A 14,067-nucleotide genomic window follows, 5' to 3' on the forward strand; every position below is an offset into this window, starting at 1 on the left:
TTAGAACCATAGAATATCTTGAGTTGGAAGGAACCCACAAGGATCATTGAGTCCAGCTACTTCCAGCTACAACCATTTTACATGGACTAGCTGGATCTGTTGGGTTTTACTAGTTTGGCCTTTGTACAACCATGCTTACTCCCTCAGACCAGGTCAGGGTCTCAGCCTGGCAGGCCTTGCTAGCCTAGGTAGAACATTGCAATGGCACGTGAAGCAATGCAGGTCTGGTGTTATATCTGAGCAAACAACAATTCAGGCAGAGATACCGTATAGGTTCTGTGCAGAGCCTTTCTAACTCGCTTTTTCTCACACAAACATGTGGGTTTTGCACCAAACTGCTCAATTAGGTAAAACAAATAAGGTTAGCCACAGCTGATCTGCAAAGGATTACAAAGCAGTTTCAGAATCCCACCTAGTGTGTAGTATGTCTTGGTATGCCTAAACTGCTGGGTAGGTGAGTGACACTGAGCTTGCCAAGGAACCCCCTCTCGTCTCTCCCAAGAGCCCACCTGCCTATCCTCTGGGCGCACGGCGTATAGGCAGATCAGAACTAGGATGCACGTACAGATCTGGGATCTGCAAGGGACTCTTGCATACAGCAGCATAGCAGTTAAAAGTAAATAAGACTAAACCATGACAAGTGGGCAAGAAAGATGGCCACTAATATGGTATTTTCAAAGAACTTTAACTTGGTCACCTAACTAAGTTTTCTTTAATTTTTTATAAGTGGTTGGAAGTGGCAACACGAAAAATTAGTGTCACTATGGTTTCTGATTATGTCTTGCAAATCCGTCCTCATGTAGGGCAAAGAAGCTTTTATTTTGGTATAATGGTTTTATACTTATTGCATTTTTCTTTTGAGTGTTCCCAAAGGTGCTTTGTGGTCTTTTGTTACTTGTTCTCACTGTTCCCTATGACTGGCATTGATTTAAAATATTGATTTTCTTTTCTTACTGAAAAATAATCTTTGTGTTTTCCATTTCAACATGAACCATTTGGCATGAATGCATGCTGAGGCTTCCACATTGCCATATTATTTTGCTGTTGTTGATATTACTTTAACACACTGTAGTGTGCTAGAACATTCTGCCTACCGTGAGTTACTCCTACAAGCCCAGCAGGAAGCTTCAGTTCACTAATAAAGAAAAACTGAGCACCAGGTTCCAGGAAAAATCCTTTTAAAAACTCTTTGAGCATGAATTTATGCTTTTAAAGGCACATCATGTTTTTTAGTTTTCTTTTCCTATTAATTTGAGAGGTTGCTAATGTTTTTATCACTTGTTCCTTAAAGTACACATACTCACTTAAAGCTGAACTGGGGAGATTAAGCTCGTATCTTCCGTGAAACTGTGGTTGTTATTATTAACACCAAATAATGACATCTGCAGTTTTCTCAATGCATAGTTTTATAATGAACAGAGAAAATATGGAACTATGGCTCCTGTGGGAAACAATAAGCTAGACAACAATTCCCTGTTCACGTGCAAAAATGTATAGTTTGGGCAAAAATGAAATGCATAGCCAGAGATTCAATGATGTTTAGAAAAAGCTTCAGAATGCTGTGTGTGATGTGTCAGCATGAACGGAAGCAGTCCCTTACAAACTGTATGTGCACTCATACTCTGATAGTAAAATCTTCAACTGATTAAAAATACTATATTCACTTTTAATCATACGTGCTCCACCTAGGGAAGAAATAGAAGGTCACAAAGCTATGATCTGAGCAAGTAATGACATTATTATGACTACAGCGCTTTTGAACATATGATTAATGTCAGAAATTTAAGCATATCTTTTTGCATAAAAAAAAAGTTAGCCCTTCATGCTATGTATTATTATCTCAGTTTGTTAAAGAATTCTGTATAATGACAAAACTCTAGAGAAACTTAAAGATGAGACAAAAAGATGAAAAGCAATATCAAAAGACATAAAACATATGGAGGGTGGAGGAGACATGGCCAGAGAAGCAGGAATTGAGTGGTTTAGCAGTTTCATAATGGATATATTGAATGAGAGAGAGATAAATGAGACAAAACAGTACTTAGGGATTTTCACTGCAGGAGTAACAGAAAACAGCATAAGTGGGTTTTCTCTTTCATGGAAAGTAATTATTGGTGAACAAGAAAAGTGTGGTAGTCTATTTATGTACTAATTTGCCCTTTAGTGTAACTTTGGAATCAAAAGCAGAAGGTGAACTTACTCAATCCTATTCTCTTCTTACCTACAGTGGCTTTCATTAAATTATATGCATATGTATTTCTTCCAATTAACTGAGATCCTCTCTTACAGTGACAGAAACATCTTCTCTTTCAGTTGGCTAAAATTAAGTTTTGATTTGAATGAGTTTATTATTTGAGTATATTACATGAATTTATTATTAAATTAATTAGATTAATTGATTCCAAATCCTAAACTTCTGAGGCTGCAGTTAAAAAAAAATAAAAAATTACTTCTTTTTTTTCTATGCCCTGTTCTCATTTAGAAAGCCTAGAAACTGCATTGGTTAACAGAAGCTTGGATAATTCAGTGGTGCACTTGGTACCGAAAAGTACTGAAAAACAACCAGAGTATGAAAAGCGTAATGTAAAAGCAAACAGTTAGTTTTGGTGAAGCAAAAGCAGTGAAAAAAATGAGGAGAAATGGAAGGCTCTGCAGACAAATTAAACATGTTGGTGACAGAAGAATCTGCACAATATAGTCCAGCCCCATCCAATCTTGCTATCCTCAGTTGAATATGGGAAGATCGTAAATGCTGGCCATTATGAAAATTAAAAATAAAGAGACTCCCATTAATTTCTACTTGTACATAGCATATGGGAAGAAAGGGTGAAAGGGAATGGAGTAAAGGGGCAGAAACTCCAACATCTAGCCAACTCTAGCAGCTTTAGCCACAGTAGCAGTTGCAACTGAAGAGGCAGTGAGTTTCCTCCTGGGACATCTCAGTTCCCTGTCTCATCTGATAATGTAAACTGGCAGCCACTTCAGTTTATGTTATTAAAAGAAGTTATGAATTCAGACAGCAGAAATGATTGAAGTTCATTTAACTGGAGGAAGGAGAGGACAGGGCAAATAAAGTGTAAATGTGAGTGGTTAGAACCACTGCCTTTTTCTGTTATGAAATAAAAAGCTAATCTCATAAAACTGGAGAATCAAACATATTTTGCCCATATACATTTTTTGCATACTTTAATTCACTGTTTTTTGCTGAAAGGGATCTGAAAAACAGTAAGCCTCCCAACTATCTTGGAGCCCCTCTGTTGAACTTGCACCAGCTTGTCAGTACTTATATTGTACTGGGGGGGGCCAAAACCAGACATGGTATCTGGATTCCTTCCACACAATGGCCCAGGATCCTGTTGACCACCTCTGCTGTCAGGGAAGGCCACTGGCTCCTGTTCAGCATGCTTTCTACAAAGACTCACAGGGCCTTTCCAGCAAAGCCCAGACCCATCTTGTGTTGCCACAGTGGGTTCCTCCTGAAGTACAGCCTGTCCTCAGTGAATTTAACCTAATGTCCCTGCTGGTCTTTACTCTAGGCCTCCCTACTTCTGCCTGAATAGCAGCTCTGCCCTTAAATGTTTACTTCTCAATCTGGCAGCACCTACAAAGATGCTGCACGTGCTGTCACAGATGTTAATCTACCATTTTAAGATGTAAATTTGTGAAGAATTCTTAAATTTTAAATAGCTTTGAGGTTTGTCATTTGATACATGCAAAGTAAAGAGCAACCAGAGGACAGGGAATGTTTTCCTATCCCATTTCAAGTAGACTTTACCAAGTATATCCAGAGAATCCCCTCATTCTCACAGAGAGCACAGGTTTGCATTACTACCAAGCTGGGAGGAGAGAAAAATGAGACTATCAGACCCTGCCCTTCAGTACTTCTGATTCACTGTCACACAGAAAATGGAACCACGAAACATTTGGGACAGAGACAGACAGGCTACTGCATGGATAAGAGTATGAACATAGTTCTGCACTTACGTGAGCTCCAGGAAAAAAAGAAAGTTGTGCATTAATTTTTCCTGTGAAATTATTACACTAATATACATACAAGCCAAAGGTAGTAGAACATCCTCATAAAATCAAAGAATCACAGGACTGTTAGGGTTAGAACGGGACCTCTGGAGATCCTCTAGTCCAACATCCCCTGTCAAGTCAGAGTCACCTGGAGCAGGAGACAGTAACACATCCAGGTGGGTTTGCAGTGTCTCCAGAGAGGGACACCTCCCTGGGCAGCCTGTAAAAAATGTGTTTTGCAAGTTACCTGTGTAGTCTGTGACTTTAGCTCTCAGTCAGAAACATCACATAACTTGTATTAGTGGTCCTGTGGAGCTAAATTTTGAATTGGTTACAAAGGCTTTTAAGAGGGAAGGCAAAAATGCAATACTATGGACAAAGGCAGTCCAGGTAACTCAGATGGCATCTAAACTTTCATATGGAATTTTTCTCACCGTGAGTTCAGCTACATTTTATCCACACACATAAGACTGTTACTTGAGAACACCACAAATGATGTTCCTGTTGCTGTCAAAATCAAGAATTACATTTGGGAAAAGGAATTATCCATTAAGACATATGCTATAATCAAATATATGGCAGTGGTTTGGCCAAGCAAAGATATTTGAGAATGAACAGCTTTTATAGGAGATTGAAGTGGCTTGCCAGCTTAGAGTTCAGCAATGTACATGCTGCCAAGAAGGGTGTGTATTTTAGCTGACACATTAAACCAAACGTAACCAAATCTGCCGGAAAATACCATGCTATCAGATTGCTGTAGTAGATTTGGCTTTCCACTCTGAAGCTAGTTTGCTTATCCTGAAATGATATTATTTAACTTGCAAATAAAAATTTGAGCTGCTGTACAGTCAGTGTTCTGTACTAAAAATGGATTTATAAAAAAATTACTTAGTAGTAGTTTATTTAAACATTGAGGATAGAGTTTTACAAACTCACTTATATCCAAGTAAGAATATTAAATGTGGAAGTTTCAAACACTGTATGGCTTAATACCTACATCCATCTTCCCCCTTATTCTGTGAGCCTATTTTCACAATTAAACAAGAGAAATTAGGTCCTTCTGTGTTTATTATGATTAGTCATGCTTCTTGGCATGTGTCATTGTATTTTGCATTTAATAAACAAGCATTTCTGTTGTGAATACCCTAGGAATGGAAACCATTTGTATATAAATTCTGAGCGATAAAAGATGATTAATTATTTTATTTTATACTTGAAAATCTTAAATCTTTCTCTCATGAGCACACAAAACAGAGCCTTTGCAAGGAATGGATTTTTCTAATCTTCTCCCTTTGCGTGTGGTAGATCTCTTTTTGTTGATTTGTGATTTTCAAGAACAAGTCTACACTGCAGAAACCAATGAATTTAAAAAAAAATTATGACTAAAACTATTGTAGCTATTTCTCACTGCAGTCTCTGTATGGCAACATTTGAGTGGTGCTGGTTACACATATTGATTTATTAAAAAGCAATGTCATACCTGTAGACATGCAGGAGCTCTGCCTTGTGGTTTATTCACATCAACAGCCACAAGCTGCCAACCTCCAGCAGCATCTTCATGAAACATCTTGAAAGGGAAGACTGTTGTCAGAAATGTTTTACGTGCCAATAAATACATGTGAAATCTAATACATTCGCCTTAAGGATAACCATATGTTTTGATTATAGCTAGTTTAAAATAAGAGAGAAATGGTTCTCACTGCTACAGAAAAAAAAGTAACGTGCTTTTTCCAACATTAATAGAGTCTGAATTTTACTCAGATAACATCAAATACAATGTGTCCCTATTAGTCCTAATGTAGAAACTGATTCAATTAATCTCTGATCAGTGTCATTAGATGGTGGTACCTGTTCAGAATAAATTCCTTACAATGGTAAGCTTATCCCTGAGGAAACACAAACACATTGTGACCACACAAATAAGTTTCATGGTGTATTTGGCAACAGCAGACAACCTTGTCTTTTTTACTGGAAAAATTATTTTACTCCAAGGACCACTTTATTTTTGTTGCACTGATGCATATCAAGAGTAGCTGTACAGTCCTTCTGTATTGTTTCCCAGAGCTTATAATTCCTGTAAGTAGCTGAATATTTCCAGGTTCTAATGATGTCAATGGAAAAGGCTCTCTTGACCACAGCGGTATTCACATTTTACCAATAACGTCTGGAAGCATAGGTGTGGGTATTCTGACTTTTTTTTTTCTCAGAAATTAGGACACAAAAAGATGCAGATTGCTGGACATAAGGAACAGTCAGAAACCATGTCTGAAAGTGATTAACACTGTCCTTTAAAATGTCCTTGAAAGAAAATGAATGGCTTTAGCATTTTTAATTGCCACCTGCTTATACTATATAATAAAGTGTGGCAAAGTCCTCGTCTCACTCCCACCTTTTCCTTGACACCCAGCACTCAAGTCACCTCAAGAACACAGTCACAGGAACACGGTTGAAACTTAAAAGTCATCCTGAAAGAATTGCTCATTAGAGTGGGGACAGTGTCACAAAAACATGGTTGTAACGCTTCTGAGTCCTTATTTAGCATCTCTGCACTAGGAAGAGTTGCCAACTAAGATCAGCTCCTACTTACTCCTCTTTGTACCATGCTTTAATGTGCAGTGCTTTACAAGAATGTCCGAGATCCCTTCCTAGACTTTGACGCTTGGACACTCATTTTCTTTCCTACAGGAATACGTTTGGGGAACAGCTCAATTATTTATGAAGTGGGCAAATGAAGTAAGATATTGTTGCATTTTCTCAAGGTTATTTCATGCACAAAACAAGCAAGGGTTTTAACTTTCATCTGGTGCTTTGATTAAGAAATCCTGCAAGAAATTTTCTGCCCTTCTTAAAACAGAAAAAGATAAATTGTTTTTGCAATATGATGAGCTGGGCTCCCTTTATGTGCCATTACATCAGTGACTCAAGGAACAAAGCAACCATTTGGCTGTCTGCAGTAGGGTATTTGAAATTCCCTAATGTTAGCTGCTACTTGTGTTTCCCTACGTTGATCTCTCTGTTTCAGCTTCTAGTTCAGAGTATGTTGGTTAAGCCTATATGGCTCAGGAATTTGTCTTATCAGAGAGGAAATGAGCAAAGTTCCTCAGGCTAGGCAGGTGTACTGTAGAAAAGTGCTTTTTTTCAGATTCTAAATTGGTATCACAAAGTCTGCTTTGACAAAGACATATATAGATTAGAAATTATTGCCATGAAGTCTATTTGAGGCAAAAATGTAGCAGCAGGCAGAAAAGGACTAGACTTACATATGGATTACAGATATAACCAAAGGAACATCAGAAAATATTTAATAAATAATTTTGAAAATTTAAATCCTCTGGTTTAAGAAAATAAATAATCTCTAGCTACATAGTTAGAAAAAATTCCCTCATGGGCATATTTCTCACATCTGTCCTCCTAAGAGCTTTTTGCAGGCAGCTTTTTTGCACTGGTTCCTCTTAGAGACGGCAAACTGCATTAGCCTGGAAAAGCTTTGTGTTTTGTACATTCAGAACACACAATCTGATTGTTAAAATAATGAGTGAGAGAATCTAAATCTCAGCCCATTAGCTCTCATTTTTCATACTGGGTCTTTCCCACTACGCAGCCCACATGTAGCACCCTTCCTATCATGGCTTCTTCTTACTCATTATCTCTGTTCAGGGTCTCACTTTCTGTGACTTCCCCAACTATTAGCATGGCTCTTTCATTGCCCCAACACCTCACTTCCTCCCTGGTCTCAATACACCCTTCTCAGTTCCCTGACCAACTTCTGCAAACGCTTCAGCTACCCTCTGACCTCTCTTCTTCCAGCTACAACTTTGCAATTGCAGCTCTTATTCCTTAGCACAGAAAGTGATATTCAATAGCAACCCTAATTTCAAACCAACCAATGACATGATATAAAACTATTATCCTACTCTATTAAAAGAAAATACAAACACAGCCATAGCATACCTCCCCATGTAAGGAACCACATTACAGTCTTCTCTATAATTCTTTTTTTAAAAAGACTACTTGGATAATGCAATTTACATGGATATGGATAATAGAATTAAATTTTATATGAAAATTCATATATCAACTTTAGAATGTAGGTAGTAACATGCAAAGTCAAATATATCATATGTAACAGTAATTTTTTGCTTATTATTAATTCATAAACTAAACCAAATCAAATCCACAGAGAATCTCAGCATCTCAAGTGCTTCACCTGGGTTGTAGCAGTTGAAGTAGTGCTGCTCCTGGACCCCCACATCTGCTGGAACTGCACTCTAATTTCTGCAAACGTTTCAATGATGACTGCAATGAAAACATTCTGAAAACCAGAACAAGAAAGAATGGCTGACATAACAGCTCAGCAAGCAGAAAAGAGAAGATATTAATTCTAATATGATCTACATTTCAAACTGTTTTAAAAAGACATATTTTTAAGTACCTTAACAAGCCAGGCCAGAAAGAAAATTAAGGTGATGAAATAGAAATATGAACGCCATCGGGGAAAGCTGTCGATTGCTCGGTACATGAGGAACACCCAGCCTTCCTGAGAAGCAGCTTCATAAACAGTAAATATGCTTGTGCCTGTCAGAGGGAAAAAATAAAACGTTTGGCATTAAGTCTCCCTGAAAGTTTTTAGTACCAGCAAACAATAAACTTTTAACCATTCTATTTTCCTTTTTTTCTAAAGGGTGTCAGCTCTCCTCTCCTCATTCAAAGAGAAGTTTTTCTTCTGCATTTCCACATTTCTTTCTTTTTGCAACTGAATATGAATTGGTTTTGTAACAGACCAGACTGACTCCCTTCTCTTACTGGACCTACATGCATAATCCCTCAGATGGATTCACTGGCAGTATGCAAAAGGCAGAATTTGTCCCATCATGTGACTTCAGCAGCTTCTCTGAGAAAAGGCAGATTTAATTAAAACTCTCAGGATCGACATTCAGTAGGTGAAAGAAATCACTATTAATAGCAGCAACACTGAGTAAGCATCAATATACCAAGAGGCTGCCTGATGCTAGCAAGCACAGTTAAGCACCTACAAGCAAACTGCTGAATAGTTTTGAAATTCAGGTGGGTAGCTGCATTAACATACATGTGTTGCCTTAAAAAAGCATTTTTAGGTTGAACTTCCTATATCACTCTGTGGTGGGGGAGAGAAGACGAAAGGAAAGTTATGAGAGGCTTATGTGTGCAGAAACTAGTGGTGTCCCCCAGGGATCAGTGTTGGGCCTAGTTCTATTTAATATCTTTACTGATGACTTAGATGAGGGGATTGAGTTCACCATCAGCAAATTTGCAGATGACACCAAGTTGGGGAGGGAGTGTTAATCTGCTGGGAGGCAGGAGGGCTCTGCAGAGGGACCTGGACAGGTTGGAGAGTTGGGCTGATTCCAACAGGATGAGGTTCAACAAGGCCAGGTGCCAGGTCCTGCACTCTGGCCACAACAACCCCATGCAGCACTACAGAGTGGGGACAGAGTGGCTGGAGAGCAGTCAGACAGAAAAGGACCTGGGAGTTTGGATTGACAGGAAGCTGAACATGAGCCAGCAGTGTACCCGGGTGGCCAAGAAGGCCAATGGCGTCCTGGCCTGTATCAGGAACAGTGTGGCCAACAGGTCCAGGGAAGTGATTCTTCCCCTGTACTCAGTGCTGGTGAGGCCACACCTCGAGTACTGTGTCCGGTTCTGGGCCCCTCAGTTCAGGAAGGATATTGAGGTGCTGGAGCAGGTCGAGAGAAGAGCAACGAGGCTGGTGAAGGGACTTGAGCACAAGTCCTGTGAGGAGAGGTTGAGGGAACTGGGGTTGTTCAGCCTGGAGAAGAGGAGGCTCAGGGGAGACCTCATCACTCTCTACAGCTACCTGAAAGGAGGTTGTAACCAGGTGGAGGTTGGTCTCTTCTCCCAGGCAACTATCAGTAAGACAAGAGGACATGGTCTTAAGCTCTGCCAGGAGAGGTTTAGGTTAGATATTAGGAAGAAATTCTTTACAGAGAGGGTAATCAGGCATTGGAATGGGCTTCCCAGGGAAGTGGTGGATTCTCCATCCCTGGAGGTTTTTAAGATGACACTGTATGTGGCACTTAGTGCCATGGTCTAGTAACCATGGTGGTAGTGGATCAAGGGTTAGACTTGATGATCTCGGAGGTCCCTTCCAACCCAGCTGATTCTATGATTCTATGAAACCACTTTTGGTTAAAAGCTATAAAGTTACTAATTTTAAACTTTGGGTCCAAACTCAACCTAATGTCTGAGTGATAATAGGCTTCAGCCAGTTTGTCCTTCCTCCTTATCTCTGCAATGAAAGCTTCAAAATACAGACTGGTTAGGGCTTGTTAGGCATTCTTGTTTGAAGTAATTTTTTTGTTCAGAGAAGAAACACAATTAAACTGTGAAATTAAACTGTGAAATCTCACAAACTGCTGTGAAATCACAGAATTGTCCTACAGCCACCCGCTCGCTCTGCTTAACTACTGCTTCATTTCATGAAATGTCTCGGATAAAAGAGAGCGAGCGTGAGGAGCACTGCCCTTAGCAAAACATAGCAGCTGCTAGCAACATAAAGATAGAAAGCTGACTATCTGATCCTCTTCACAGAGAAAGGAGTGGTTCTGGCTAGAAATTTCAGAGTCCATGAGTTTCCCAAAAAATCACACCAACCTATAAGGAGCCCCTATTGATTTTGCAGCATCTACATCCTAGTCTGCTAATACAAATGGGATGAACCTGGAAGCGGTTTTGCCTCAGGGTGTCCCTTTTGCAGATAAATCTTCACTGATAAGAGGAGGCAGGGATGAATGGAATTTTTTCTGTATAAACTCAATTCTTTGATATGTTGGTGTTAAATGGTTGAGATGGGCATGGTGGGTAGGCAAAACTGTTAATCCTTTCTGTTAATTTTTCTAGTTATTTGATTCCTTCCTATTTACTGCATAGGCTCTCAGTACTAAGGAAGAGAAATAAAAATAAAAGGAAAGGAAAAGCATTCAAGCATAGATAGCAAACCCGTTTCCATTTCTTCAGAAGAGAGAGTGGTCTCTATCAATACTGAAATATTCATCAGTGATTACTTCATGGGTATTTTGCATTTCAAAAATTCAAAAAGTAATGGTTCAATTGTCTAATAATATACTGTTGCTGAACTGATTAAATTATTGAACAAAACAGTGCTGTTGAGGACAGGTCAAGATTAAAGAAAAAAATGGAATCTATTAAAAGTTGCTGGCTAGGAAACTGTCATTAGTCATTACCAATGGGAAAGTCACAGTGAAGATCAGTAAAATAGAGGGGATGTCATGCAAAGTATTTATAACACATCACTGGGCCATCTGCCACAGTAAAGCAATACTGTGAATGGACAAAAATGCACAATTAGCCCAATTAAAATAATATGTGTTCATCTGTGACACTAAAGTAAAAACATATTTAGCGTGACTGGTAGAAGTGTTCTTAAGGCTATTAGAAAGCAATCACTCTAATGAATATACATTCTTCCTTAACATATGTGACTAGAAAATGATAAAGCTTTCATTACTGATGCCAGGAACCATGCTGTTAACTATCTCTGTAAATATTCTTTCAACTGGATACAGAATAAAGTATGCCACTAAGAGATTCAACACCATGAAATGTTTTCCTTTCAAAAAGAAGAGTAATTCTTAGTTAACATCTGCCTTACTGCATGTTTTGCTCTTCCAAAAGTTACAATTAAAGACAATCAGCAACCGATTCCATTTTTTCTGATTATTTATTTAATATCTGACTACATCTTCCTGAAGCCAACGAGTAAGTTATTAAAATACTCTCACAGCAACATGCTCTGTTTTTCTCAACATGTTCAAAGCCATATGGAGGGAGAGAAAGTATCAAAATTTTAAGTGATGGTGGGATACAACCCAGAAAATCAAACATGGGGATGCTGCCATGTACAAAACCTAACATAGGTACCTCATATCAAATGGCAAATTTCTCCTTTTCCACAGATGTCAGTATTCAATCGGTGACATTGTGCCTTCTTCTACTAGTTCAAAGGGTTTAAGTAATGACAGCATAGTGCTAGGAGTCCCATGGTTAGGGCAGATGAGAGCATATTCTCTATTACATACTCTGTAGTTTGTATAACAGCAGGAACATGGGTGTCACAGGGCACAAGGGCTTGAAAACCTGCAGAGCCTGGCTATTCAATCTGCAACAGGCCCTGTTACTTCAAAACCTCTTGTCGATGTCCTCAACAATCAGATCATGATTCATGCAATATAACTACAGACATCAGTGAGACATTTCAGCCATAAAAAGGCTTTGAATCATGAAGAGAGTTAAACACATGGTTGTTATGACACTGCTCATCAGTTTAGGCATGTTGGCATGGGCAATTTGCAGCATTTGAGAGTAGGATTTCAACATCTGCATCTAAAATATTGTTAGATCTTAGTAAAGAAAAATATCTAGCAAATATTTATGATAACTTTCCCATTTGTTTCAGTAGATGGCTAAACCTTGGTTAATTTATCAGGAACTTTCTGATGACAAAAGAGGTAAAATAAAGTAACAGGCTTTGAAATTGTTGTGTTTCAGTGCTTTTGTTTGAACTTGTCTAATAAATTCCACATTTTGATGTAACAATAAAACAATTCCTTTAATCATGAAGACAGTTAATCATAAAAAGGAAGGAAAACACTTCTCAATAGAGATTAAAATTAAGTAAATCGATATCATAATGTGTATCAATCTCAAAAGACTGCTTTTATCCAAGCAATAAACAGTTCTACCTTTGGAAATGTTTTACAACTGTAAATGGTCACTATCAAAAAGAAAAGAAAAAAAAGTTCAGGAAATGAAAGATTCAGTGAAGTACTGGAAAAGAGATTGAATCTTGATCAATTTATATGACATTTTCCCTTAGCTTCATACTGTGTAGAAGAAAAGACAGCAGACAAACTGTACCTGTACTCTTATTGCACATTTAGGCATATGGGCATTCAGCAACAAAATGCAGTCTTCTTCAGTATATGTTTTTCTCAGATTTAGAAGATGGGAGCATTAGCCTGAAGGGGCATGGTTGAAGTAATTGCTTTAACACCTAAATCATTATAATAAAAGAAAATTCTAGTGGTTTCCATGTCTAATCAGGAAGCTGGTAACCTGGCTCTTCCATGCTATACAGATGAATAGAGTATCAGAAAAAAAAAAATTAAAAGAACTAGAGGACATAGGTAATGATTTCCCATGGGGAGTAAAGAAACCTATCCTGACAAAACCCTATCTTTTAAATAACTAATGAATATAGAAGGTATTTATTTTTAAGAAAGGACTCGTTGGCAGAACAATAGTATCATTATGCAGGGATGCTATTTTACACACTGTATTTATATTTATGCATATTTTGTAAACACATAGGATTTTCTGCTTGTTTCTGTGACTGTGTGACACCCCCATGCTCTGTGAAATCATTTCTTTCTATAATCAACTCATTCTGCAAATGGACATAATGAAAAAGGGAGTGCACTGAATAATGCTGTAGCTTTATAATGTCAGAATTAAAGGAGCAGATCTAAAAGGTCATACGCAAAAAATTAACTGAATCTGGAAACAGAACCCATTCCTCCTAACTCAGTGTTGCCTTCTTGTTTCTTGATTCAAAATCCCATCTTGAATCTCTTCTTGAGGAAGAGAATATATGGTGTCGAGGAATTGCCTCTTATTAATTAGCATCTTTGTGCTATGTGATTTCTAGCTTTCCAAGTGAGAAGCGAAAACTTAAAACTAGCCTTAGATATGCTTTAACTTCAGCAATTTCCGCATGTGTAGTTTATGTAGTTTATGTTTATTGACTACCTTTCTTGTGAATACTGTGAAGCTGCAGAGAAAGAAAATTTACAGGAGGGCCACTTAATGTAAAAAAAAAAAAAAAAGAAAGTTTAATCCTGTTTAATCAGGAATCACTCAGGCAAGTAAAAATGCATGCGTTGTTCTTAAAAGCTTAAAACATTACCTACTGTCAGCCATGAAATGCCTCCCATGCCAGGCAGTGACATGCTCCTTACCCTTACTATAGAG

General features: G+C 38.2%; 1 protein-coding gene across 4 annotated transcripts in view; it reads right to left on the reverse strand.

Moving 5' to 3' along the window:
- NALCN (sodium leak channel, non-selective) overlaps positions 1–14,067 on the reverse strand; it is a 232,806-nt gene that overhangs the window by 148,395 nt on the left and 70,344 nt on the right. For all 4 annotated transcript variants that reach the window (XM_027674690.1, XM_027674688.1, XM_027674689.1 and 1 more), the window contains 3 exons: positions 8,453–8,595; positions 8,228–8,332; positions 5,501–5,587 (listed from right to left, as the gene is read on the reverse strand). In XM_027674690.1, the coding sequence (XP_027530491.1) occupies positions 5,501–5,587; positions 8,228–8,332; positions 8,453–8,595 (335 nt within the window). The remainder of the gene's footprint in view (positions 1–5,500; positions 5,588–8,227; positions 8,333–8,452; positions 8,596–14,067) is intronic.

This window comes from Neopelma chrysocephalum, unplaced genomic scaffold (assembly GCF_003984885.1).
Source record: "Neopelma chrysocephalum unplaced genomic scaffold, ASM398488v2 Primary Assembly neopelma1_25, whole genome shotgun sequence".
Classification (NCBI taxonomy): domain Eukaryota; kingdom Metazoa; phylum Chordata; class Aves; order Passeriformes; family Pipridae; genus Neopelma; species Neopelma chrysocephalum.